Source organism: Pseudopodoces humilis, chromosome 8 (genome assembly GCF_049639895.1).
Source record: "Pseudopodoces humilis isolate 2021_Gansu_Grassland_sample_001 chromosome 8, ASM4963989v1, whole genome shotgun sequence".
In the NCBI taxonomy this organism is placed as follows: Eukaryota; Metazoa; Chordata; class Aves; order Passeriformes; family Paridae; genus Pseudopodoces; species Pseudopodoces humilis.
This window is the reverse complement of record NC_142207.1, coordinates 27814689-27842678: the sequence shown is the minus strand read 5'-3', so window position 1 is coordinate 27842678 and position 27990 is coordinate 27814689. Positions and strand designations below refer to the sequence as shown.

Sequence of the window (27990 nt, the reverse complement as noted above, 5' to 3'; positions counted from 1 at the left end):
CAAATGCATATGAGAGAAAAATATTAGGATGAGAACAATTCATTATTAAACTAGGGGTCCAAATTTTATTTTAAAAAGTTATAACTGCAAACACTAAAATGACACACAAGTACAACACCTTATAAAAGCAGAGAATACTGACAGCAAGAAGAATTAAGCTAGACAAATTGTTTTGGAATGGAAATGAATTTCACATACATTTAAATAACCAGATTTTATCCACAGTACAAAAATGCTGTATGTGGCAAAATGGCTTCAACTTTGTAACTAACATATCTTTAAAGTTTATGTAGCCCAGAAGTTAAAGGTGACATTATCTCTTTAGTAGAAGTATGCTGGCTTTCAGTCTGGGTTAGTAACTGGAATACACACAGCAGGCTATGTTTCAGAAATCACCTTTTTGTCCTGTAACAGGATTTCTATCAAGAAAAGAAATCCAGGGATAAAATTATTATTTCACGTGGTTTTACCTGACCAAACTATAAAATTCCATGTTATTGCTTGACAAAAAGTGGTGGTATTTTAACTGGGAACCTATAGGGAAATGTCAGAAGTTAGGAAGAACATACCCTCCCCTGTGAAAGGTATTTTAGCAAAATGCACAGCTAAAAACCCAGTGTTTTACAGCATCTGTAGAAGGTAGTGTAAAATTTTATCTTCCATTCTGTAATCTTTTCTAGGATGAAATTGACGACTTCATGCATACTGAGGTTTCAGACTCACAGATGAATGATGCAGAACATTTCTTCTCACAGAATGCGACCTCAATTCCTAAAGAGAGGGAAAAATGCTGTGTTGTTTCTTCCATTCCAAAGTTGTCCCATTACTGCATTAATAATGCTTCAATGAATAGTTACAGTCCACTATTGCATAAGCTGGACAGACTTGGTTCAAGAAGGAAAAACAGATTTTCATTATGCACCTAGGTCATGAAGCCCACAGTGGCAGGAAATACCTTCCTTTATTTACAAGCATGGAATCTTAGAATGAGTTCAGAATTCTTTTACTAAAGAAAATAACCAAATTTTGTTCATTGATCATATAGTCTTATGAAGGTATGTCAAGTTATTAAAGCAATTGCATCCTCTTTATAATTGGCTGGGGAAAATTTCTTTTTATGAAGTGTACAGTGAAAAACTGCTTTTTTTTTTACTTTAGCATTCTCTGTAATGTAGATTAGAGCAGTGCTTTACTATGGGTACTTACAAGAATGTTTACATTAAATTTTTAGTAGCTGATACATAAAACCTGAACTAAACAACTGAAAGTTGTTTTATTTTTAAACTGAGAGTCAATGGACTGTGCTTACATAATTTGTCAGTGGATGCCACTAGCTGCTGACAAATTATGCTGATGGCAAGATGCAGAAAACACAGCTACCATTTTAGGTAATAGCACAAACAAATTTTAGAATATTTGTACTATTCTGTTTCTTCTTCCAAAGATCAAATTCTCTTACAGTCCCCCTATTTCAGCTGCTCTACATCCCAAACGTGCATTGGCCATCTCTTTTACTCTTTACTTAACTATGATAGACTCAAACTGTCCTTTTTTTCTAACCTTATTTCTTACCCCAGGCCTTTTCAGCACTAACTTCTTTTTTATTTCATTAAATGTAAACTTTTTGCCCTCCTTCTGCCTCTGATAGTTTCCTAATACAACCAGCTGCAGTATATACAGGATATCCAACCCACTATAATCTCAAGATATCAGTCTCTTTCCATCATCTACTAACTCCCCATCATGTTTTACACTGCTTTTCAAAACTTCCAAGGTTCCATGCTCTTTAGTTTTCATATCAGCTTTACAGGATTTCAACCCCAATATATTTCTCTTTTTCTTTTGATTAACTTCTATTAGTATAGATAGGATACAAACACATTCTTCTTTGTCTACTGAGAAAATTATCCCCAGTTTTACACTGGTAGACTTCTAATGTTTGTTTAAAAGCCACAGCTGGGGATAAATCATACAGGCACATATGCAGATGAGAAGTCACATCTTAACATACAGCAAGGCCCTGCTAAAATCAGTGAGCTGTTTGAAGGCTATCAAGTAAGAAATTGACTCTAATTTTAAGACATTGAAAACACATATTCTTCCCTAGGTGGCTCTTTTCATCAAAATCTTAGTTTTTTAAAAAATGTAAGCAACAATAAGAGGCAGCATTTTCACAGTAAAAGCATGCTTGAGCACCTGCCAGAGTATAGCCCTATAAACACAAGCTACTGTAAATTGCACAAAATAGGGAAAAAAAAGCAAAGAAGTTGTCAAAAGGGAATTAAAAGAGTTTTCAGAAACAAACAAACAAACAAAAAATCATACATTGGAAGTATTGAAAATTTCATTCTTGTTGAAGGAAAACAATCCAAACCTACATAAAATTCAGGTAGTTAAACTAAAATGATGATGGAGCTTACATATACATTACCATCCCAGGAATGAACGACACTGATTATATAGTTTGTTTTATGAAGAGCATTATTAGTAAGTGTCAAACTGCAGGAAGCAGGTAAGTGATTCTGCAGACTGTGTTAGATCTGAGCATGTTTCATTATTCACTAATTCATAAATAGCAAGCATTGCAATGTAACAACTGACCCAAATTCCACAACTGGCAGCTGCTAGCTGTTATGTTGATGATGGATCTCAGCCACACAGGAAGGACTGGACGCACACACAAAAAAAATAAAAAATAAAAAAAATTTAATCAGTAAAGCTGGACTATAGTGGCCCAAATGCTTTAACAGTGAACATTCCATAGGATCATCAAGTAAAGATAAATCAAAAGAACAAAACCCACTGAACTGAAATAACAGCAAACTAACAGAAAAGAGAGAAGTTTGTAAAGAGAACACAGAATGTAACAATGAGAAAACGCATGCACCCCCCTGTACCTTCCCACGTTAATACTAAATTAGCAAGTGGAGTTTTCAAACAGCCATTTTAGAGGCAACAGACCTAGCTGCAGCTGGTGGTAAGTCTCTTGTCAATCATATAACCAGAAGTTTAGATTCATGTTTCTTAGACTAACATATCTATAAACAAAAGGCTTAGTCTCTTTCAATTTCACTTACCTATAAAGAAAATATGCAGCAATATTTTTTGTTGTTTTAGATGGAATATCAGACAATAACATGCTGTACAAGTACAAAATAACTAAACTTTTCCCCAAATGATTACACCAGAACTCTCATAAAAGACAATTTACGTCAATCTACTTGCATGTGTATCTACACAAACATTTACAAACACCTATTTATACATACTATGCACACTGAACATAAATCTTTCCTGATTACTCTTAACTGCAGAGAAAGACAGTGTGCTATGTTCAGTTAAATTTACAGAATACTCACAACCCAAAGTAATGCATCATTATGATCTGAATGCAAACATCCAGGCACTACAGGACAAATGACACTTTATTGTCTGGTACTGTTGATGCCACCCAAAAACACTGCTTGACACAAACTATGGGAAAAACAGTAACTGTGACAGAGTAGAGCCATGCCTATCCCCCAAAGGGGACACTGCAGCTCAAAAAGGTAGATAATAAGGAAAAAAAAAAAGCTAAAAGCATGAAGTAAAACAACCTTGACCCACCCACTCTGTCTACGTGCCAGAACCTTTTACACCTTGCTCACTCTCTGTAGACTGCAATTGTGTGCATAGGTCCTCGGTCCTCAGGGGTCTCCCTCATATACACATAAAATAAACAGCAAACATTTACCAGGCCAATGCCTCAGAACTTAAGATAACTACTTAGCAAAACCAAAATTTAATTCACAGATATTTGTCCTGGTCCTGAAATAAAATTCCAATCCTCTCTCAAGTTTCCACTGTTACTATAGCCCAGGTAACTTTTACTACCAGACACTATTTAACATATCCCTTTGGAAGCATCCAAACACTAATCTCCATATTAGGAGATTATATAGGATCTGAAACATACAGTAGAGATGAGAAATCTTCTCACTTCCTAAAAAAAAAAATGTGTCACCTGGCGGCCTTTGAGAACGAATGTTCAACTTATCCATTTGTATAAATGTAAATAGCTGAAGTCACTTCCACATGCTCACAGAGGACATTCTATTAATTGCCAAAAGAATTAAGCTTAAAGTAAATATATTCAACCTCATTAGCAAACACATGATCACAGGGAGAGGATTAGCATTTTTGATTCAAACTTGATCTTAAATACCAAATTTGGATCTCAAAATAATTTACAGTTGGAAGTTGGAGAATGTTGTCTTTTAATTTTCATTTAGCACTATTAAAAACTTTGTACTAAAAAATAGCATTTTGTTGATCTAACTCAATAGCTAATAGTGGTTCTACTGATGGTAGAACAGAGAGAATGATGTGCTGTGAGCTGCGTTTGAAATCTGTAAGAAGTCTTTGACTATCAAAGAGATCTGGATACCAGCTGTAGCATCCTACTCTCACCACCTGACTTACAGCTCCTCGGACAAAGCCCAGGAATTGCACTGGGAATACACAGTGCAGTGGAGGCAATTAGTAGATTTCCTCCAAGGTATAGTCATTACTTCAGGCACCTGCTTTCTCTTACGTGGCCACTACTTGGCAGTTTTCAAGCAGCAGATATATTTGTTGGGGTATTTTAAGAAGACTACAGTCACCAGGCAGTCGCCTTGTGCAGCTGGGGAGCAGGTGCTAATACCACAGCCATTTGCCTAACACATAGCAGAGTGCTGACAACATTTGCCTTTTTCAATCATTGATGAGAGCTCAGCCACACTGACAGACACAATACAAGCTGATCATATCCATTACCTGGGAAACATTCAAACTCCAATTCGGTGTGTGAAAAGGTAGTGTGAAAATTTAAAAGGGAGAGCTATATTTTAGAACTACTAATTAATAGTAAATGAAGCTAACTAAATAAATAAAACCCAAAGAGCATTCAGCATCAAGCTGTAACAAATAAAATTATCAGAATTCAGTAAGCCTTTGGAAAGGTTTCAGTATCTGTGAATCTAGTTGAGACCTGAACAGAGCAGGGTTTCAATTCTAGATAACAAGGCTTCTGAGAAAACAGGAAAGGATGAACAAGAAATACAGGGCACTTCATGCCAAGAAAACACTTGGGTTACACCTCCCTCTGCTGGAAAGAACTAGTTCATGCTGTTTTACAATAGTCTGGAAAAATACTAAGAAAATTAAAATAAATTTAAAATGTGTGGATAAGAGAGCTTATAACATGGCTTTTATTCACTTATGTTTAGTCTTCCACTTGCAGCTGAGTAGCACCTTTCACAGAAGAGTAAATGCTGTAATATCAAGTGTAATTACTGACAACTTCAGATCTCTGTCATTAGGGAAATCAGTCTTGACATTATTTCATGTATGGTATGAACAGCCTCATTAATTTAGGCAAGAGTACTTTAAACTGGGAGCCAAAAAAAATCCAACAACTTGCATCAGGTGACACAGAATAATATTCATATGGCCTTCCTAAATCAGAACCACACAGGACAATACCCAGAGGTGACTGACTGGGACAGTTTTTCATTCTCTGTGTTTCAAAATCTCACGTCTCCACAACATGAGGTGCTTTATATTAAAGCCGAAATAATGAATGTAATGTAAAGACCCAGAGAAAGAAACAAAGACTTGTAACCACCACTTCAAAGATCTGAATGAGGTTCACCATTTTCTCCCCAAGTGGTTCTTATTTGTGGTTTACTTTGTAGCTCACTCTTAACTAGTCATGTTTTCACTTCTTAGTTTCCCCCAATAGTTCCAAAATAACATCTTTGTGGTTCTGTAACAAAATTTCAAGATAAGAAAAATCTGTTTCTCTCCCAACATTTCCCACTTCCTTATTTCCCAATTCATTAATTAAAGACTTTTTCATCCATTCACTCTTGTCTTAGTGCCACTGCTTCAAGAAAGGAGACAGCAATACTGCCATGTTTGCTATAACTATCTTAGTTTGATACTCACAGCTGCAGGCATGGCTATGTGACTCTGGACATAGGGCTGGTGATGTAGTGCTTGAACTCCATGATCAGAATACAGCTGGTATTAAAAAAAACCCCACAAATTATTAGCACAAAAGCTTGTTTCACAATGTTTTTAACCCTTTCATATGAATTTAGAATCTGTAAAAAATTTTTGATGTTTATCTGAATTACTGACTTTTTTAAAAACATTATTTCAATATTTAAATCTATGTTTTCCCCACCGACTGATAAAGTTAAGTAAACTTAATTTAGCTTAAATCAGTTTTACTGATTAAAATCACTGATTTTACTGATTTAAATCACTGATTTAAAACTTGACAGAAGTAGCAGCTTCTCTATTACAAATCCATTTCACTCAGCTCTAATGGGAACAGTGTTTAAATGTGTAGATTAGTACATTGAAAATTTAATTCCCAGCAGTAGCAGGCTTATAAAATATTTACATACAAGTAATACAGATTATTCTTGGAATTTTACACCATTCTTCTGAAATTTGACATACTGCTTCCCTTAACATGAATGAATTTCCTATCTGTAAACTGAGAGCACATAATATCCAAATATTTCTTAAATAATTTCATCTATTTTCTTAGTGCTCATAGATTTCACATCTCTGTACAGCTTTATATCAAAACCATGAAATAGTAAAGGTAAAATAGTACTGTTAATAAGATTATGACTACAAAGTAAATACCAAGATTTATGCACTTTGAAAAAGGAAGAAAAACCCCCATAACCCAAGCCTTGTATCATTCAGTATCTTTGCAGGGAAATTGAATTACTTCAGCATGTCAGAATTCTCCCCTTCAGATGTCTGAAATACCAGTTTTACTAGTATTAGATGTCCTACTTGAGCATCTATTTTGGCCTATTCATGAGGAATGACTATTTGAGAAGTACCAATTAATACCAAATTGAAAATGTGTGTAATTCAGTTTTTCTGTAGCTATTTACTATCATCTTTAATAACCGATTATGAAGAGACCAGTTGAATGATGAAGTATTTTTTGCTTACAGTTTTTTGACTCTGTATCAGTAACATTTCTGATGATTAATTGATTTTTAAGTACAATAAAGCACTCTTAATTACCTCAGATCATCAGAATATTTAGAAACAAGCTTCTACTCATGGAAGAATTATTTCAATAAACTATTGTGGTTCAGGGATATTAAACCCAAATTCCAAAGAATGGACTGCATTTTACTTAAACATTACTTGCAAACAAGACCAATTGACAAGTCCTTATATTGCTGTCTGAAATACATTTCTGACTCTCAAAAATATTTCAGAATCAAAGCATTCTCCTAGACAGGAAGAGAAATTCTAACTTGAGGACACCTGAAATTATTTAACATCAACATAACTACCGGAGCAGTTGACCTAACTGCTCTAACATCCAGTGCTTAAAATAAAAGATTGTATTTTCCAATCACAAGTAAGCATTTAAATTTTCAGTACACTTTTTCACATTTTTAAAAATACCTCAGGAACTGCAGCTTCCATTAGGAGAGGTGGAGATATACATCCACCCTCCTGGTTAATTCCTATTGGCTGATAGAAGACTTCAGATGGTTGCAGATACAGGAGTGGAGGTGAAGAGGTAGGAGACTGAAATAAACCACATTATTCTAATAAATTTTATGATTTAAGCGGGATAAAGAGCTTATTTTACAGTCTTCTTCGCTGCATATAAATGAAAGATAAAGCTTTAAAATAAAGTGTTAAATTAATCTTTAATAACCTAAAGAAACTGAGAGGGAAATAGAAAGGTCAGGTAGTAGAATAAAAAAGTCCTTCAATTTTATGTGGTTTTTAGATTTTATTACATTTTAGAGAGCACTGCAAAATCCTAAAACTCATAAAATTCAGACTTAAGATTACAGAAACATACTACAGTTAAATTTTCCCTTGTTACACTGTTACACTAGCAAAACAAGTTTTTTGTTTTAAAATATTTAGAGTACCTCTGTAATTCAGCACCCTGATCTCAAAGCAGTGGATTGATCTATTAGAGTGGAACAGACTATAACTGGACAAGGCTGGCTGCTATTGAAGTAACGAGGCTGCAGTGTAACAGCTCAAGCTTAAGGGACTTGGTCCTCCTTACAGGTTCAAACATTGAGCTCCTCAAGTGTCTAGATTTCCATATTAAGCTGCTCTTTTACAAAACAGATAATCTGTCCCCCGAGAATGAATAAGTTAACAGTATCTTTTTCTACTTCAGGGGCCTGGGTTAAATTTCACCCTGTGTGCGTCCACATGTTTCTGCTAACTCTCTACTCCTATGAAATATCAGTTACTATCAGTTAATTGGTAAGTTAAAACCCATTTCTTTAATCAGGCAAAATGTGGCAGTTTTAACTTGCTTATGAAGAATTTGTTAGGTAATTTGATACAAAATGTTTTGCTAAAGGGAAGGGGAGGGGAAGATGTTTTCCTTACATCAGATTTATATTTAATGTTTCAACAGATGCTATTTTATGCCTTCCATTATAGCAGTAAATGTTGTAAATACATTGCTAAAATACAGCAATTAATACTAATTCCAACCAAACTATGAACTAGGTGAAAAATAATGGTAAAATGCTGCAAATATGAACTGTATTTACCTGTGGAACAGACCACTGCCACTGACTTGAAAGACACTGCGTTGGTGCCTAAAATTGAATAAGACGATGTCACTAATGTGGTGAAGAACAAATACACATAGAACACTATTATTCTCAAATCTGTAATTAATTCTCAACTAAAAAGAGGAAACACGACTTTCATTAAGCCCCAAATTATTCAGGAACGTGGTTTTGTCTATTTCCACTCAGGCTCCAACTTGACCATTTCATAAACTTCAAAAATACTTAAGTCAGATTCTCAACAGACATGATCAGAGCACAAGAATCAATGAACCCAAGCCTGACCACTAAAAAATGCTGTAGCTTTAAGGGAAAAGTCTTTTACAATGAGAAGAGTCAAGTAAAGGAAGAGGCTCTCCAGAAACGTGTGGAATCTTCATCATTAGAGCTACTTAAAACTCAAATGGAGACAAGTACCCATGAAACCTGATCTAACCAGCCCTACTCTGAGCAGGAGTTTGGCTTAGCTGATAAGCCAGTTGTCCTGCAACAGAAAAGTGTAATTTATTAAACTTTCATGTAGTTACATAGGCAAAATAAACTGTATTCTAGTGAGTAAGTCTTCAATGAAGTTAAAATGTTTCACACTATTATTATGAACTGTCTTTTTATTTCCCAAGAATAAACAGACCTGGGACAGTGCTGCAAATAGTACTGCATGGCTGGAGGATTACTCATGGTCTGAAAATCAATTTTCAAACAAATACCTGATAGTGGTATGTAGGAGACTGATAAACAGGTGGAGCAACCATCACAGGTGAACTGGAAACAGATCGAGACTTCAAAAGAAAAGAAGTTACAAATCTTAATGCAGTGATTTTGTAAACCATCACTCCTATTACACACAGCTCTGGAGTTATAATGCTGAACCACCCCCTCCCTTTTGAAAATGATTCACTAAACTTTGATGTACACTTAACGTGCTTCAAATCCAGTGTCTCTAATGGCTTACGTCAAACAAAAATCCCTGGCATATTCACTTACACCCTTCTAGAAAGCACTAGGCCATCACTACCTCGATATAGTAAAAGTTATTCCTGGGGGAAGGCCCAGACTGAATATGAACTATCCTGTTCAACAAGTCATACCAAAGGAAAAGTCCTCTGTAGAAGCAAAATAAAATGAAGTGTTACTTAAAAACAAACAAACAAAACAACACAAAACCAGCCCAGTATAAGGAAGCCATCTAAACATCTAGCATAGCTGAAGAAACTGAAGCAGAAGGGACTTGAAAACACTGCAGTTATCCTGCTCCATAGAAAAGCATAAATAGCAAAATAAATTCCTTACTGGCCATGGCTGCTGAACAGGAGAAACCTCAGATGTATGAAAATAAGCCACTCCATTGTGGTAAACATATGGATATCCACTGGAAGTGGTCAAGTACATTGTACCAGCTTCTGGTGATACAGCAGTAGTTGCATACATTGTACCAGTTTGTGGTGTCACAGCAGAACCTGGAATATATATTTTAAAAGTTATTTACAAGTAACTTTTCTTAGATGTGTACACCATGAAAAAAAGACAAGATAATTTTTGATCTTCACAGAAAGAAAACATTCAAAGGAAAGAACATGGAGCAGCGTGTCTAATGCCATCTCAATTCCCTCTCAAACACAATGATGAAAGCAAATGGCTACAGGATGTCTCCAGAGCTAGAAGGGAAAGGCTGCAGAAGATGACATCCATATAAATAATTAAACACAATACATAATATGAGGAGATATCTGGAGAGAAAAAAAAAAGGGAAAATTAATTCTGTAACTGAAGCTGAATAGTAGTAACAAAATAGTAACATAGTAGAGAAAAAATCAGGAAGAACACAATATAAACAATATCACCAAGTAAGTTTTAGTTTTTCATCTTGCCTTGCAAAGACAAAAGCCATCAAGAAGTGCCATTTTATGAACAGAGAGAACACTGCAGAGATCACCAGAGTGCTCAGTGGAACATCAAAAAGGGTTTCACAGACATTCAAGAGCTTTCATTGATAGTAAGAGTTTGACTAATTCCTAGAAAAGGAAGACATCTGGAAACAACATAGCTGAAGTATTACGCATAGACAGGCTAAGATGTTTGCTGGGATGCTGCTAAGCATAGTTTAGGAAACTAAAGGCTGTCTTAGATCCAGTAAGAAATCTAGAATAGCACTTACTGGTACCTCAGATGAGATCAACACGATCCCATGGCCAACAATCCTATCCACTAGCTACCAGGTACATTGCAAAAACTTTCTGCCAGTGTTGAATTAATCTCTGGCAAAGAAAAACTAAATCCTTTCCATCAAATGCAGAAAATTCACAGACGAAAAAATACATTTTGATGCTGAGGAAAGTCAAACCAAGTGTCTCTCCCAGTTACATTCAAAGCTCTTATCACAAATGATCCTATGATGACAGAAGAGCTAAAAATCATTTTGCTTTACAGTACGAAAGACAAGCACTATATGTGTGGGCCATAGAGGACAGCAGTATATTGTCCAGCTCTTTAATTCTGCGAAATATAACGGAGCCACAGCTCTACAGTGACACTGTAAGTCCAGGTGTTCTGGCTTGATGAACCCTGATGATGATTGATGAGATGAGCTGAAGGAGGTGACTGAGCTTCCTGGTGACTGAGGTACACTGAGCATGAGAGCAGAGACACTGAAACCAGGCCCTAGGATGTGTCTGAATGCCAGTATGATCTTGTATCACAGCTCTATCCCAGGCATGAGAGACAACCAGTAGTTGAACAGGTCCACAAATAAAGATCTCAAAAGAATGAAGCAGCTTTCTTCAAAAAGTTGTTTTTTCAAGATATTTGGTTTACCCCTCTGTTGCCTCATGTCTCAATTAAAACACAGGGATGTGCCCCTTTTCTATCAATATACACATTATAAGAGTCAGAGGAAGGAAGCCCCACAAGTCAGACAACCTAACTAAGAAAGTGTAAGTCAAAGATGGAAAGTAAAATGAGGCACAGCAAGAAAATGGCATGCAATCTCTTGATGATGCCTGAGCAAAGATCGTACTGAATAATTTGTAGAGCGAAGAAACCACACAGTTAGAACAAGTATTCCAATTCCCCATGGCAAATAATAACCCATATATTTACACACAAGGGAAAAGGGCATACTTAGGCAGGCACACAGACGGGAAGAGGCAAACCTGTCCTGCATCAAGTGTGTCTGCACCAACAGCATTATTGTACACATGAACTACTTCTAACAGAGCATGACAAACTAAAGAAAGCTTCAGAACTAAACCAACATTCTTCTGTATTCCGGCCTCAGAACGAAGATGAGCAAAAGGATGGGTTTTTCTTAACTCTTCCAAAAGGTACCATATGACAAATAATGCAGCAAAGTCCTGAAGTACACTTCATTGTCTGCTGCACTTGAAATCTGTTTTACACCTCTGACATGCAGCCCTTAGTGAAGACAACTGACAGATCTCATCTTAAAAGTTGGTGATTTATAGCCTATATTTTCATAGTATCCATTCAATATCTTAGAACAAACAGGTCAAGAAGAGAGTGGGGACTGCAACCACCCATTCCTTATGGTTTCTACCAAAGAAAGCAAGACACAACAATCCAGATTTTAGTTACAGAAATAAATCAATGAATAACAATGCAACTAACCAGCAAAGCCTGCTTTATCCTGTAGAACCTGTGAGGACACACTAAATTAGATTTAAGGTTCTGCCAGACAACTTGCATTTCCATTCAGTTTGTTCCTAGATAGTTAACTATCTCTAATAAAGTAAAAGAAACAATATATTGAGAGATAAAAGAACCAAGAGACCATAAATCTATTTATTTCAACACTTCCACTCACATGCATTTACTTCCACTGCAAACCATTCTGAGCACATGCCACACACACCATTAGTGCAGACCAGGTACATCTTGGTTAAAAACTTTTATCGATATTGACAATACACAAGTGCAAGTAAAAATACATACGAGCATTAGGACTTCGCACTTGCTTTCTTATTGCTGGTCCAATATTCAATTTCTTATCCTTATAGTTGAGTTTTTTAGCCTAGAATTGAAGAAAGAAGACATTATTTTCTACACTGATCTACATGTCTGAGAAGTGAAAAATAACTTAGTAGCTTAGATACACTAGCACTGAGAGCAGGTACGCTGAAACCAGACCCTCTGATATGTGTCTGGAACCTGATGAAAGTCCTCAAGGTCTGTTTTTAATACTAACACATAGTCAGTAGACAAAATAAAAGGAAGTTCTGGAGACATTACTCAAAATAGGACCAAAAAAAAAAAATTTAAAAAAAAAAAATCAGAGGAAGATCAGAGTTTCACACAAAAAAATTCAAGAGTATAAAACAAAACCCCATTAATTTCATATATAAATTGAAGCCTAGAAACAGCTTAAGATGGAGAAAGACCTAGATACTATATGAGCTTCAGATGAATATGAGATAGTAGAAATGTGCAAAGATGAGAAAGGTGATAGAATTGTAGGACATCCAAATTAAAGAACTTAGAGCAGGCAAAGTAAGAGTTCAGTAAGACTTCACATGGAGCAGCCTTTCAGTTACAGAAGGGGGAAAATGGTACAAAATGGTATCATTTACAAAATGGTACTCAATATTGGTGTTTAGCCCAGAGAAATAAAGTGATTTTTAAAAAGCAGGGCAAGAGAGCCAGCTGACTCATGAAGTTGCTGCTTGTGTATTTTTTAGCTCCACTTACTTCAAAGGTCTGGAATTTCCAACATTTTAACCAGCATTCTAATTGTGAGAAGGCAATTTGCCAAGTCTCAGATGCTATTTACTTGTTTTTTTTTCCCTGCACCTTCATACCCTCACACGAATGACTAACTCCTGACTGACAGATGTCTCCAATACATCCCAACCAAAATACAACAGCACAAATTAAACAAAACCAAATGAACTGAAGAGCTGACCATGTCTCAAAGGAGGCTCTACAAGGAGTGTCAAGACAGTAACATAGCTAAGAGAAGCAAAAATGAAATGACTTGAGCTTCATCACTCCAGGCTTCAAGGGAACCCAATTGTTTCTAAAAAGCATTAAATCAGGTCTGACAAACAAAGATGACAATAAATGATAGCAGTCACCTTACTAATTTTCACACAAAAATCTTGACAGCAGTGGAATGTGAAGGATAAATTTTTCCTAACTCTACATGTACTGTAGACTAAGAAAATAATGACCAACGTCAAAGTAAAAAACAGCACTATGAACTAGAACTCCCTTCCTTAGCTCCAGAGTATCTCCGTATAAATCTTACCTTAGATCTCTTTAAACCATTTTATTAACTATCAGACCAAACTGAACTTCAAATGCAATTTGGCAAACACAGGACAAGATTACTCAGGCCTAGTACAAAATGAACAAATTCATTAAAGAGACAAACACAATGGGGACTATCACTTACATCTTGTAAAATCTTCTGTGCCTCTTCTTGGGTTTCAAATGTAACAAAGCCATACCTAAACAGAAATGACAGAAGCTAAGCCTCTAGAGTTTGTAATTACAAACACAGCACATAATTACTTTATGTACAGTACAAGTAACATTACAAGGTAAATTAATGGGTAAAAAAAAACCCCTAAAGATTGAATTAACAACTGTACTCCTAGCATCTTCCTTATTACATTCAATTATGTGGCAATATACCACCATGAATGACCATGGTGATCTTGCTACTCAGCCTATGTCTTAAATTCCTTCATTGCTATTAAACAAAGATTTTGATTTAAACCTTTCACTTGTGGTGACCAAAGATGAAACACTTGGGATTTTTTTTTAAAGTTAATATTACACTGTAATTCATACTACAGCCCCCACCTACTTCAGCAACAACTGTAAATGCTCCACACTGCCACAAGCACAATCCACTATTTTAAACTGAGTTCTCAGAAAAAACAGTGATGCAGCCATTATTTGTGAATTCTCTCATAATTCTTAACGGGATTAGCATTAAAAAGAGTTCTGCGGAGATCAAGGATGAAGCAATTTTCATACTTTGTGACACATTGTGTCTTTTACCGTACCTCTTCTAACTGCTGTAATAAATCAAACAGGCTTTCCAGTCAGAACTCTTGCTTTTCCAAATCCCCTCAATTCATTCCCAGAGCAATCTTGGCGGCACTGCCAGTTCAAAGGAATTATCTGAATGTATACAACACATACATAAGAAAACCCAAGAACCTTCTTCCCCACTCCATTAAACCTGAGTTCCTAAATTTCAAGTATTACTGAAATCTTTGAAATGTGAAATGTGTATTTCTGTACACGTGATTTGTTAGGGTCATGTTTCATTTCTCAGGGTCAGATTACAGAATGTACGAGCCTCTGCCCCTCCTGCCAGCAGATCAGATTTTGCAATAAAAGGTTATCATTCTTTGTGAGCATTTGTATACTAATTTAAATACAGAGGTTCAGTAAATCTGACCAGCTGTACTTTCAAATTAATGGGCTTTTCTTGTATTGTCTTCTCTAAACAAACCTGGAAACATTTCCAAGTTCAAAGACGACAAAGTATTTTCCTGCTTGGGACTTCACCTACACAGACTTTTCATTTTGTAGATTGGACAATAAACTAATAGATGTAATCACAAACTTGTAAGTTTTTAAAATCATTCCTGAAGTAGAAGCAATGAAGCCTGCTTGGAGTTCAACAGAAATCCTAACAGCATGGAAAGTAATTATTATCCAACATATATGCTGTGAGATGTATGCTGGCAATCACAACTGCATAATTATTATGGGTTATAGGGACGCACACACACTGCAGTTCTCAGATATTTCTTTGAATTTACTAAAAGAGCAAGAGGCTTGGTGACAGATCTGGGACCAAGTCTCTGATGTCATGCAAGGGCACTCTCTGTGCTAAGAGCTGCAGCTCAGCACATAACTTGCTGGCACATGTTAAGCTCTGACAGCATTAAAACTGTCCTTACTGCTCAGGAGAGAACTTTAGAGGTGAACTCTCATGCACATTCCTTCTTGCTTCAGCCCTCTCTCCCCTCTTCTCTGGCAGTGGAATTCGGTACCTTATTTACAGCACCATCCTTTGGGTTACAGCAACAATTTTACTATGCAATCTTAATCTTTCTCCATGTTTGTTGTTATTTCTGCTACTGGTGACTTCCAGTCTCCATTTTATGTAATCGTGATTTAGTATCAGACTTGTCCCCTATGCTGCTGTTCCAAAAATCTTCACACAAAAATCTGTTACTGCTATTTACTCCAGCACAATCAGGTGTATCTCAGCTCTTCCTCAACTTTAGGCTCCTTTCCACACTGGCTTTCAGTAATAGGAATAAATATATTTAATAACTAAATAAACTTGATAGGATAATCTACTTAAGTAATAGTCACTACGAAAACCTGAAGAAATGGAAACTATTGATTTTGTCCTAGCTGCACACAGCTTCATCTTATAACAATATGACTAATAAAGTTTTAGTTATGCAAATTGGAGACATTTATATAAAGATATTAAAGGACAAGAACAGATTTTTGCATACACAGAATAATAAAACATCAATAATAAAATATTATGAGCTATAAAAATCAATCTAATTTATTATGGTTAGCTTTCTGTTGTTTTCAATTTTCACAATACACTTCTTCTACTATACCAACCCCTTTGATACTCCAGCTCTGTCATTTATTATCTTCACTTCTGTCACACTGCCATACTGAGCAAAAAACTTCTTCAGGTCATTTTCATTAGTCTAGTATAGTAAATCAAGAGGGGAAAAAAAAAGGAAAAGTTGGTTTGCATGGTTATTCAATTAATTAGCTCAATGTTTACCACAGGACTACTAATGGACATACTTTGGATGAAGTTTGCTACAAATTATAACCCTGCATATCAAGACAGAAGAATGAGCAAGTATGAGCCTCAGGGCCCATTTAACTCATTAATTATTAAGCAATAATTCTAGAAACTTCTCATTAGCAGATTTATGTAACAACTATCCTTTTACAGTTAAGATCACTGAAGCAGGTGTACTAGATCTGAATTTTAATTCCTGTTAATTACATGCTAGAGCGGTTTACAGTATGAAAAATCACCACCATACTTTCAACTGCAATATAGCAGAGCATACAGATATACACAGGTCGCATAAACAAAAAAAAACAAACCCTAAACCGCAGAGATTTAGTGGTCAAATCCATTGCATATACTGGGATCCTTCTTTCTGAAGTGGTATTAACATATGAGTCTGCAAATAGGTACAGGTGCACTATAGGAACTCCCCACTGTAAGTAAGAAAATGTTATTTCAATGGAGAAATTAGAATGGTCTAAGCCAACTTGTAAGGATCTGCCCCCTTCCAAGCATGCAGGGAATAAAATAACTTGCTAATATAAAGGCTCACCTAAGCTTTGTGAACACTCCTCTGTCTTCTAACAATCTTTTTTTACAATGTAAGTATATATCACACATGATGCTGTAAGCACCTCGTTTGAATTTTAAGTTTTGTTCTATGTAGCCCTTAGTTAATGCTACACCTAACACTGTGAGAAGCATGGTTATATGTGCATGCATCATTCATCTATACTTTTCCTTAATTTAAAGTATATCAAGTACTGTTTTACTTCTAAGTGAATGACTTTGATTATTTGTATACAATTTAGGGAATCCTCTCCAGCACATGAAAGGTTCATGTACCTCATCCAAGTCTGAAATTGATTGGTGCTCTAAGTATTACCCAAGGACATAAGGGCTTGCTACACGAGTCTATGAATTGGGAAAGAAAAAGGTTTATGTGCAGAGCAGTGCATTCTGTTCTAAGCAGTGCAATGCTGTTCTAAGATCACAGTGAAATCTGCAAGCATCTGTGCAAACATGGTATTTAGAAACTTATGAGAAACACATTCAGGACCTGCCTTTTCCTGCTTATGATAAGACAAAGGCACTTGTCAGACTCTTTTAAGGAAGGTAAAGGCTTATCATTAGCCTATGCCAATGACACATGGCCTGCACCACTAAAGAAAGAGCTCTTCAGACCAAGATGAAAATGTTCCCAACTGTAATTTCCCCTACTGAATTGCTTCTCTAAATTTGAGAGAGGCGTTTCCTCTCACAAACAGGAATCACTGCCATGGTGATAGACAAAATGGCAAAATCTTAAAAGAGCTTGTTAGAAAGCAAGTAAATTTTTGTTAATTGTCTCCCTTTTTCAGAAGAATAATGTCAATAGCTTTTGCATCACCCCAAGTGACTTAAATGAGACCTTTGGCTTAAAAAAAGTACCCCAAAAAACCCCATACTTTTTGCCATGAGATTGCCAATAGAAACCAATTCAAGACTGACACATAAACCCAATAAGGATTAGATCAGAAATTTAAGGTTGTATTTCATATAAAGAACAATACCAAATGGAAGAGCAACTAAAATGGCTATAGTTTTCATCCCTTCTATTTCCTCTCCCCTCCACAAAAAATTTCATCCTCTTTATGATTACAAACATGCTTAAACCACTGTTGAAAATACAATTTAATAATAAATTTTGAAGTATCAGCAACTGAACCAAGTCAAGAGACCCTTTAAAATGAATGGCAAGTATGATAATTAATAAAAATATTGATGTTAGACAGAAAAGTATTTTAACTTTTGAAACTGCAGAGAAGGCAGAAGAGAGCAAGAGAGGTTTTTATACAGCTTCAGTAATTTGCTTACTGTTGGTGCAAAAATCTACTGTGCCACTTTAATATTAAAGTCCAAATGTACTGAAGGTCTTGTACATCTTAAAACATGAACACCTCTATTTGAATTATCTCAGCCAAATAAACTAGAAGATTCTGGAATTTCTTGCATTTGTTATGCAAAACAGTCTGCGTGAACTGACAATTCTTGCTCCTCTTCAAATGAGTCACTACTCACAAGGTCTCAGACTAGGAGGATTAAGGCAGGAAAGATACTCTTGGTGGGAAGAAAGCAACAGCTAAGCAGACCAAGCACGTTTTGCAAAAGTCAATGGCTTAATTCATTATCTAAAGAGGGAAGAGAGAAAAAACCTTAACCTTGTCACAAACGTTAAAATCAACTGAACAAGGTGAGAGTGGCCAAATGTTCACTGCTATTTAAAGATTTTAGGGAATACACAAAGGCACAAGCATTCTATGAATTAAGATCCATACTGTAAAATACCCAGAGAAGCTTACATACTTCTTTTAAAAACAAACTTGCCTTTAAGAAAATTACTATGGCAAGGAATACACACACCTTTGTGTGAACCAGAAGTGTTAGAGGAACAAAAGCCACTGAGGGTTGCTCCACCGGCCATATGAAACATTGTGACAGTTTATTAAATTACACTAAATGGTATACATAAACAAAACCTTCCACATGCTTTTCTGCCATCAGCTTTGCTGATGGCAAAAACTATCTTCTTTGAAAAAAGAAAACTCTAAATAAAAGGTGTGTCTAAAGCTTCTAGCAGCTAGGTGTAGAGCCAACTTTGTAGGACAGTTATGCAAATCAAGGCTTAAAGCATTATTCTCTTCTGTAGGTTTGGCTATTGAAGTGGATTTACCAACTAAACAAATACACATGATTGTGTCTTTCTTTTTTCCTCTGTTGATTTCTATATGGCTACAAACTATAATTTAGCATCAAAAAGAGGGAAGAATACCTTAAAATCAATTCCTCCAACAAAGACACGATTTGGAGTAACTGTTCCAAACCTTGGAGAACCGATCAGATTATTTAACCTCACCGGTGACACAGTGTTGGGACATGAAGGTAAAGATTCTGTTTGCATCTGATCAGTGGCCTGCTGATTGAAAGAAAACATTTTCAAAATCTTACACATTATTTGTCAGTAAATGAAACAATTCTCAACAGACAATGCATACAGAATTTTTTGGAAGGCACAGCAGATACTGAACATTAACCATGTATTTTTTATTCAGAATGTAGCTCACTGTCTAAACACAAGCTTGATCTTAATTCAGTAACTTGGTGAATACACCATGGTCTGAAGTCCAATGTTAAACACTCTTCCAAACTGGACACCAATCTTGGTTCAACTGCAAAGAACCCAGCTGCATAAATTTCATGTTATGAATCCTATTACACAAAGTATCTTCTATCTACTAGACCTTATTTTAAACCTATATAGAATGGATGTTTTAAACTCAAGCTGTGCTCGCACATCTACACAACTCTATTCTCTGCAACAGTCTCTGGTTCATTTTCCAAGTGTCAAGCACCTATAATTCCACCACATGAATCAACATGTTCCATACACCATGAGAACAGGTATTTAAGACTGGTATTTTAATTCAACACCCTCTTGGCCTACAAACATGGCACACTGCAGTCTGAACAGAAATTCCCTCTGCAGAAGACCAACCAGATTGTTCTTGCAACAGTAAAAGAACACAATGGGATATCATGGAAACCACTATTTGGTGAAGCCTGCCTTTTCTAACTTCCAGCATGCTTACACTTGTGAACCATGAAACTATTTTATTGCAAACTCTTTTCAAAACAAAATAATAGTGTCTTACAAAGTCAACCCTAACTGTGAAGATAATAGCTGGAAAGCAGCCACATAGCATTGTCACTAACTTCTCCAATAGGATTATCTGATACTTCTTGAGCTATCTAAGAGTTACTGCTACTAATTCTAGTAATGGGTTAATGCTATTATTATGGATATCTTAAAGACAATAAATCCAGCTTAGTTCACACAATTTTTAGAGAAGATACAAGTCCTTTCCAAATGTACTAAAACACACACACTTGGGGCAGAAGAGGCTGTTAACTGTTTAAGAGAACCTAGTACACATCTCTCCTACTGGGAGTACTACCCTAGAGTAATGACCTGAACAAACCCTACCTCTAGTAAGCAAGGAACCAACACAGTCACTACAGCCCCCAAGAGAACTCATTTTTGCAGCAAAAAACTCCTGAGGGACAAAACCAGTTACATTCTGCATCTCTCACACAGAAGACAACACTCCAACTTTACAATCATCTGACAATTGTATTCAGTAAGAAGACTTCTGGATTCAACTGTAACAATTAACAGGTGACAGCACAGCCAAAATGTAGTCCTTATCTCAAAGAGCCCAAATTGCATTTTCTCCGTAAACACTTTAAGAGGCAATATATTTAAAAAAGCCACAAATGCAAAAGCCCCAGTGGAAGAAATAAGGAATTAAACACACCACTTATGAACTCACAACACTAAATACAGTAAATCCCAGTGAGTTTTAAGTGTTACATGTTAAAATCTGTACCATGATAACCACCTCTTTATCATCACTGTGGCAATAAGAAAACAGTATTTAAAAACCCAAATATGTGCCATCTGCACATCATTTGCCTAAATATTTATTTCTACTGTTTTGCAAACTTACTTTCTATCAATTTCCCTAAAAATTATGGACATATAAATTCATCAATATTTTAACGGGTTACTTAGTGCATCTGGCAACTGCTCATTAGAGAATCGCTATTTTCATTTTTACACTGAACACAGCCACGGTCAGACAACCTGACTCCACGATCGCCTGGTGATTAAGCGCATTTAGCTCCCTAAACACCTCTACTTTCCACAGTCCGTGTGCTGTAAGGTCCGAGCCAGGCCCCGTTGCCCCGGCACCGTGTCCCGCACACCCGGGGCCGCCAGCGGCTTCTCCACAGCCTGAGGCCGCCACAGACAAAATGGCGGCCCCGCGCGGGCGGGCGCGAGCCGGGGCGCCCCGGCGGGACGGCCCCGCTGCCCGCCCGCCCTGCCGCCCTCCGGGGTGGCTGCCCGGCCCCGCGGCCCCACCGGGCTCCTCACCGCGCCCTCGGGACCCATCGGTCCTCGCAGCCGCCTCGTTCCCGGCACGTTCCCGGCACGCGTCTCGCTCCTCAGCTCCGCCTCGCGCCCAGCTGACGCGCGCCAGCTGGGAGGGGCCTGCAACGGGCGGGGGAGCCTCAACCTGGCGGCGGGGCTGAACGCACGGGTCAGTGCGACGGCGCGGCCCTCCCTCGACCCCAGCGGCCCGCTGCGTTCCTTTCCCCCACACAGCTCAGCCCGCCTTCCCCGGAGAAATCACCCCTTTTGGAAATCTCTCTCCCCGCAGCCCCTGAGTACTTTCACTAAATCGCTGCGGCGGGGCGGCCGGGAGCGCTTCTGACCCGGCGCGTCCTCGCCTCAAGGCCCTGGGGCCGCCGGTCCACCCGCGCCTCCCGGAGCGGGCAGCTCGCGGCCGCTGCAGTGCCCGGAGCCCCGGCCCCTTGTGCCGAAGACCCAGCGGGTGTCGGGCGGCCCCGGCTGCTTTGCGCTCCCCCGGGGTACCGCGGGTACCGTGACACCAGCAGCCTCCGCGCAACAATAGCGGGTGGTCCTGGCTGGCTCCCCAGTGTAGTAGCTCTGAGGAGCGTGCTGGTACCACCCTTCGGAACCGTGCTTTGAAGCTCTGAGTCAGCCCAGGAACCTCCCTCCAGCAATTTCCCCATCACCTGGGGAGGCAGGAGGCAAATCCCAGCTGGGTTTTTATCTTCCCAACTAGGGCGTGAAACAGGGAGGAAAACAGGGTCACGCATTTCATCTGGCTTCTGTGGGAGAAATACGAAAATGCCCAGGGAGTCATTTACCTGTGGCACCAGGCTATACTTGATGTGGGTCAAAACATAGTTCAGACTTAACAGCTATCAATGTGAAGTAAAAGTCCTTCTTTCAACTCAAAGACTCTTCCTAAGATTGCCAAAAGACCCTTGAGTAGGCAGACTAGCTTGAGAACAGCAGTGGGTCCTAGATGAGTTTAGAGATAAAATTTGGGGTCTGCTGGAGAGAGCTAGAAAAGAATACCTTGATGTATTCTCCCCAAAATACTCCAACTCAAAATATTCTTTTTCCCGCCCTTACTGAACTGGAGGAGAAGCACCAATAGTAATGCTTGTGTCAAGTGTACTTCTGTGGTCGTTTACTGAACAACACTACGACCTGCTCTCTTGTTCCATAATTTCATCCTGTCTGCAAAAGCATTTTGCCCTTAGAATATCTCTGGTATTAAACAGGTCTAGAAAAAAGAGTGATTCAAATGCCAAACTCATAATCAATGCAGGCATGAAGGTACAGTCTGACAAAAATCCTTGACTGATGACAGCAGGAGCTGGTATGCAGCAAGTGTGTGCTGAGAGAACCATGCCAGTGGGAAAACTGTTTTTCAAAGTGATCAAACATGTACAGTCTAAGTCACTGCAGCTCAATAGTCAGGATCAGTGCTATCATTACTCTCATGGTTTGCGTTTTTTTGGTGCTTTAAAATAAAGACTTCAAGGAAGAGTATGTTGACAATGTCTACATTATATTTTAGTTGAATTCAAATATTTGTATTTTGCTTTATGCAAATTATACCCATCCCACCTAACCAAACAGCGCTTCACCTCATCTAACTTTCCCTTGAGGCACAGCACAGAGCTGCAGTCCTTGTGGGACCCTAGACTGCTCCTTAATTTTTTGCCGTTACTTCAACACCTATCAGCTTCTGCAACGTTACTCTTATCACAGAGAATAAAAAACCAAATCCTAGAAAAGTCTCTAGTAATTCTGTGCCTGTAATATGTGACAATATAATGCTTAACTCTTACTATTGGTTTTTGGGTTTTTTACCTGAGGAAACTGTATAAAAGTACAGGCAATTTTAGCAGAGCTGATAGGATTTTTCCGAAGTATTTATTTTGTGAGATTACAGAACTCTGCTGAATTGCATTCACTGACTTTTATGAATATTTATCAGACAGCAACAAAGCTTATCCTGAGAACAGCACTACATTTTAATGATGTGAAAGGCAGAATAGCCCAAGCCTTTCATGTGCTTCATATCTTGATTTGGTGAATTTAAAGTGAGAACAGCTGAAAGAGTAAACAAACTCTCAGAGACATGAAAGTCTATTTTATATAGTTTTAATTGTTGTACCTTCTACATTATACCTCCTCCTTCCTATGAAACCTAAATCTGGGACATTTACATTTAAAATAAGATTGCTGTGACAAAAATGGGACTTTCCCAATAAATAAGAATGATTTAGCTATTTTTTACTGTGATGATTTAAAACCTGAAAATTCAACACACCTATAAATGTACCAAGGTTATGAGTAGAGGTAAAAAATACTGCCATGCATACAAGATTTGAATACAACAAAGGCTGCTGGGCTGCCCTGGTATTACATGTCTGCTTCATTAAGGGAATTGTTTCCTGGCTGAGGGAGCCACTCTCAAAGGAAGTCAGGAGTGTGACTGTTTTTCCTGATTCCACATGTCAGCAATATATACAGCATGAAATGCTGCTCTCTCCCACGAATTAAAAGGCAGTGCTGGACAGTAAAATGTCAGTAAAAGACAAGATTCTGACCATGCTGGTTCCTGTAGGCTTTTGCCTTTTGTCCTTTTTTAGCATCAGATAAAGTCAGAGGTTAAGTGAGGAAAAATAAACTGAAGAAAAACCAAGAGAGAAAAATAGGGAGAAAAAATGAATTGGGAGGAGGAAAAGAATTCTCCAGGCAGAAAAAGACAAGTATGATTTTATGAGTAATACATGGGCCTTAAAACAAATTGCTATTTCACTGATTCACTGACCTTGAAAAGACATGCTACCTTTTTTTCTTCTATTATTTTTATCTGTGGAAAAGAATGCTAGTTTTCCCACCAGCCTGTTCATATCCTTTCATAGAAATATATGCATTGATATATCCTTGTCAGAAAGTGTACCTGATGAAAGATTACTTCCTGCTCTGAAGTTCATAAAAATGTCTCTTAGGATGTTACTAGAAGATTGGCTTCCGTCTCTGTTGCACACACAACTGTATTGAAAGAAAAAACAAAAATCTCTATCTCACAAAGATGTACACACTAATTTCTCTTATGAGCTTGTGAATGTATTCTCTACACTCTGAGCCCAAACTGAAAAACCTAAGAGCCCTTAGGTATTCAAGGACTTGGGGAAGACCTCTTGAGGGTGTTAACAATGCTTAGAAGCACTGATGGTGGTCACCTAAAAAGTTCCTCAGTGTTGAGTTATGGTCAATGCTATGTGAAAAATGCAGAAGGAAGTGACTAATTTCTGGTAAGTTTTCCCTTTATTCAAATGGGTGTATTTCTCTTATATGACATTTCCATATTGCAGACCCTTTTCCCACAACATTCCCTTTCTTGGGTTGGGTACTTCTCTATGAGCTGTGACTTCTCACTCCAGTTTCCACTGTTCTCTCTAACCTTTGTCTCTAGCTCCTACTTTGTTTCCAGTTGCCCTAACAACACTCCTGCTCACCTCCTCTTGTCTCTGTCCCCCTTATTTCAAAACAATTATTAGATACATAGGAAAAACAAGAACTCAAAGGATTGATTTTTAAAATGGATTGCTAATCTTTCCCTACTTAACACTGAATTTGAAGAGGTTTTTCCATATTAATGTTTCAGTTAGAATCCAGCTTTATGAAATTACTTATCTTGCCTATGTGAGTGATTACAGGATTTTTATGCTTTGTTTCTCTTTTATTTTGCTCAATTTGCAATTCACTCTTTTTCCTGCACTTTGTAGCATACAGTCTCAGAGCATCTCTGAGCTCTGAAATGTTTTTTACCTTTTGCTTTCCATTCAGATCAAGGGGGTTTAAGTATTTGGACAAATAGGTAATTTAAATTCAATTTGTTTTATTTGTAGTGGCTCATAGGAAATAATCCAGTGTAAATTTTGGCCTACACTATGGACCCTGGGATTTACAAAACAAGAGACATCACTCTTCCATTCTTCATTAGATTTTTTTCCTGTCCTCCCTGAAATCACAAACCTTTGAAAAGTGCAATGTTCAAGTATGGCTCACTGAGTATAATAAAATGCTCATAAAACATTCTTGGCATCTTTGAACATCGAACTTGCGGAGTATATATGAGTAAAGGTCTGCTGCCTTTTGACATCTGCATAGCCTGAAGAGTTTATACACCTGAATCTCCCAAATCTTGCTACCAAGTCTGACTGTAGCATGTAAGATGAGATAAAAAGAGGGTAACTGGTTAGAATTACAGGATTATTCCAAACCACAAAGTAAACAGGCGACTTTCTAAGTTTGCTCAACATATTTTATTATTGATTAGTCTGTAAATTTCTGTATTTCGGAATAAAACACTCCTGGACTTGTGTTTGCAGAATGCTTCAGATTTGCTAATCCTGCTGTAAGGCACAGTGGGAGTTAGGATAGGGTATAGATTTTAAACAACAGATGATAATAACCCCACTCAGAGAAGACACAGAAAAACAGTGGTTAACAATTCTTCCAATTTATGCATGTTATACTCCCACAGTGGCAAATTTCAGGAAAATATGCTTACTTAGATTAGTCATTAGGCACTTTTTTCCACATTGTTCTAACCTGACATTAAGGAACATGAGCTTTTGCAATAAAAGATTAAATATACTTCATCCCTGATGGAAAATATTTTTAATCTTCTTTAAATCCTGTTCAATTAATACCAGAGGAATTTAAGTTATTTTGAGGATTACATTGTGTTTATAATCAGATTGCTTTTTTTTTTTTTTAGGTTATTTTTTCTAATGAATTGAGAAAGAAGGGCCAAATTTACACACAAGAAAAAGAACCAAACATAAATGTTTTTAGTAGTTTTCAAATTCATGTAACCCTGTGCTTAGAAGTGGTATCAAGGACTAGACCAGCTTGCATATAATTTTATTTTCAGTTTAAAAAGGAAAACTTTACAGGGTATCTGTTCTCTGCATATACTAACACTGTAAGTCAGTGTAGAAGCTGTCAGAAATATTGCTGGGAAACACTGTCTTGCCTTTTTTTTTCCCAGGAAACCAGCTTTCTTTGAAATGAGGCAAATGTGGGTATAGCTCTTTCCACTCTTTCTTTGTGAGGCCAGTCAGGCACAGGGGATCTAAAGACAGCAATGTAATTTTAACACTTACTTGCTCTGGGTGCATCTGGTTTAGCATTTTTGTTTGGATCAAGGGGCAGTTTTGAAGCAAATCTCCTGATCATCCTAACTTACCTACTTGGTACACATCACAGAGTAGTTTTTGAGTGCAAACTGGCCTCTCAGTTGAAACCATGAGCTATTGTTCTCTTCTCCAATGTGCAGCTTTTCTATCCATGGGAATGGACCTGTACCTCCACTAGAAGTGCCAATGGAATGGATTTCCGGGTCTCATCACCAATACTCTCCCCATATAGACCTACTCCTATTGGGTTATTTGATACTTTCCCTCATGTCCTTGTCAGGACTCCTCAAAAAGAATTTAAATTAATTCTTTTCTCCTGGTGGTTAGGCTACTGCATAGCACCTCAGTGGACCAGGAGGCTCATTATTAATTTAGGTCCAAAACTAGTTAAGCAATGCAAAAATCTTTCAGAGAGCACGTTAGGAGGAAGGTTGTATGTCTGATTAACAGGCAGAAGAATAGCCTAACTTCCATTCTTGGTGTACCAACCAGATTTTTTCCAAACTCTTTAACTACAAAGTAGACACGAATATTTGACTCCTGCTGATGTTGGTAGCAATATCCTTCTGAGGTGGCCAGATTAGAGACTGTAAGAGTAGCTTTGTAGCTTTTGAACTAGAATACTTTCCATCCTCAGTAAGAATTTCTGGCTAATAGGTATCATTTAAAACTAATGCTGCTTCCCCAGCAACTGTGCAGTTCATTATAAGCCAAATGATCCCAAAAAATTGCAGGTAAGTGTGTGGGAGCCATGGTGCCATGGACCTTTCTAACACTGAATATAACCATTGAGCTAGCAAGGAACACAGTACACTTGAACCTGTTCCTAAGTAATTACCAAAGAATGGAGGAAATTAAATACATCTATTGGATCATATTCTTCAGTAGTTAACTCTAACATACTCTAACAGTAGTTAACAAGTTCACATAGCCTGAAAGTTAGCAACAACTACAATTAAATTTCTATGTATGTGTCACAGCTGAAGAAATACTAAAAGCAATGATCAGAGGAGTTAAAAAGAGCTCTGTGAAAGACAAACATTGGTAAATGTTCTCATTAAGTGGAATTACCACCTACCTTAAACAAGAGTCATTATTATTATTATTATTAGACTTGAATAAGAATTCATATTTAAGACTCCTTTAAATCCTCAAAACAATTGCTGTTATAATGTATATGACATGCCTTCCCTCCCTAAAAACTAAGCAACTAGCAACTAAACATGGGCAACTTGAGAAAGCTTCACCGGTTGAACAAATGAATAAATTCTGTTTTACCTAGATTGTAGCATGAATTCTGGAATTATCTCAGGCTGCCCATTAAAAACCTCATTTTCAGTTACCTGTTAACTTCTTGAACTTCAATCACTTTGGCCAAAATTCTGAAGATGAGTGTACTTACGATGTGAATCTTCT

The 27990-nt window shown here is 37.4% G+C and overlaps 1 protein-coding gene across 7 annotated transcripts; it reads right to left on the bottom strand.

The window, feature by feature from the left end:
* Nucleotides 1–38: 38 nt before the first annotated feature.
* On the bottom strand, nt 39–27967 carry BOLL (boule RNA binding protein). Of its 7 annotated transcripts, none has more exons than XM_088058927.1 (12): nt 27918–27967; nt 24327–24418; nt 19247–19390; nt 16245–16336; nt 14029–14083; nt 12570–12648; nt 9912–10078; nt 9329–9400; nt 8601–8648; nt 7474–7599; nt 5971–6045; nt 39–771 (listed from the first exon to the last, which is right to left on the bottom strand). In XM_088058927.1, the coding sequence occupies exons 3-12, from the start codon at nt 19373–19375 to the stop codon at nt 697–699; spliced, it is 918 nt and encodes a 305-aa protein (XP_087915053.1). In that variant the 5' UTR covers nt 19376–19390; nt 24327–24418; nt 27918–27967; the 3' UTR covers nt 39–696. The 7 variants fall into 7 exon arrangements, with proteins under 7 accessions (XP_087915053.1, XP_005519978.3, XP_087915050.1 ...); XM_005519921.3 differs by lacking the exons at nt 24327–24418; nt 27918–27967 and adding exons at nt 2602–2667; nt 21119–21255 and having other exon boundaries at nt 19247–19387; XM_088058924.1 differs by lacking the exons at nt 24327–24418; nt 27918–27967 and adding an exon at nt 21410–22062.
* Between the last annotated feature and the right edge of the window lie 23 nt (nt 27968–27990).

Excerpts from the sequence above, each read along its gene's own strand:
- BOLL (XM_088058923.1), bottom strand. The coding sequence starts at position 21,151 with ATGCGCTTAATCACCAGGCGATCGTGGAGTCAG. Across the intron at positions 12,649-14,028 it reads CACAGAAGATTTTACAAGAT|GCTAAAAAACTCAACTATAA; the intron begins GTAAGTGATAGT and ends CTTCAATTCTAG. Across the intron at positions 9,401-9,911 it reads CTGTTCAGCAGCCATGGCCA|TCTCGATCTGTTTCCAGTTC; the intron begins GTAAGGAATTTA and ends TTTCTTTTGAAG.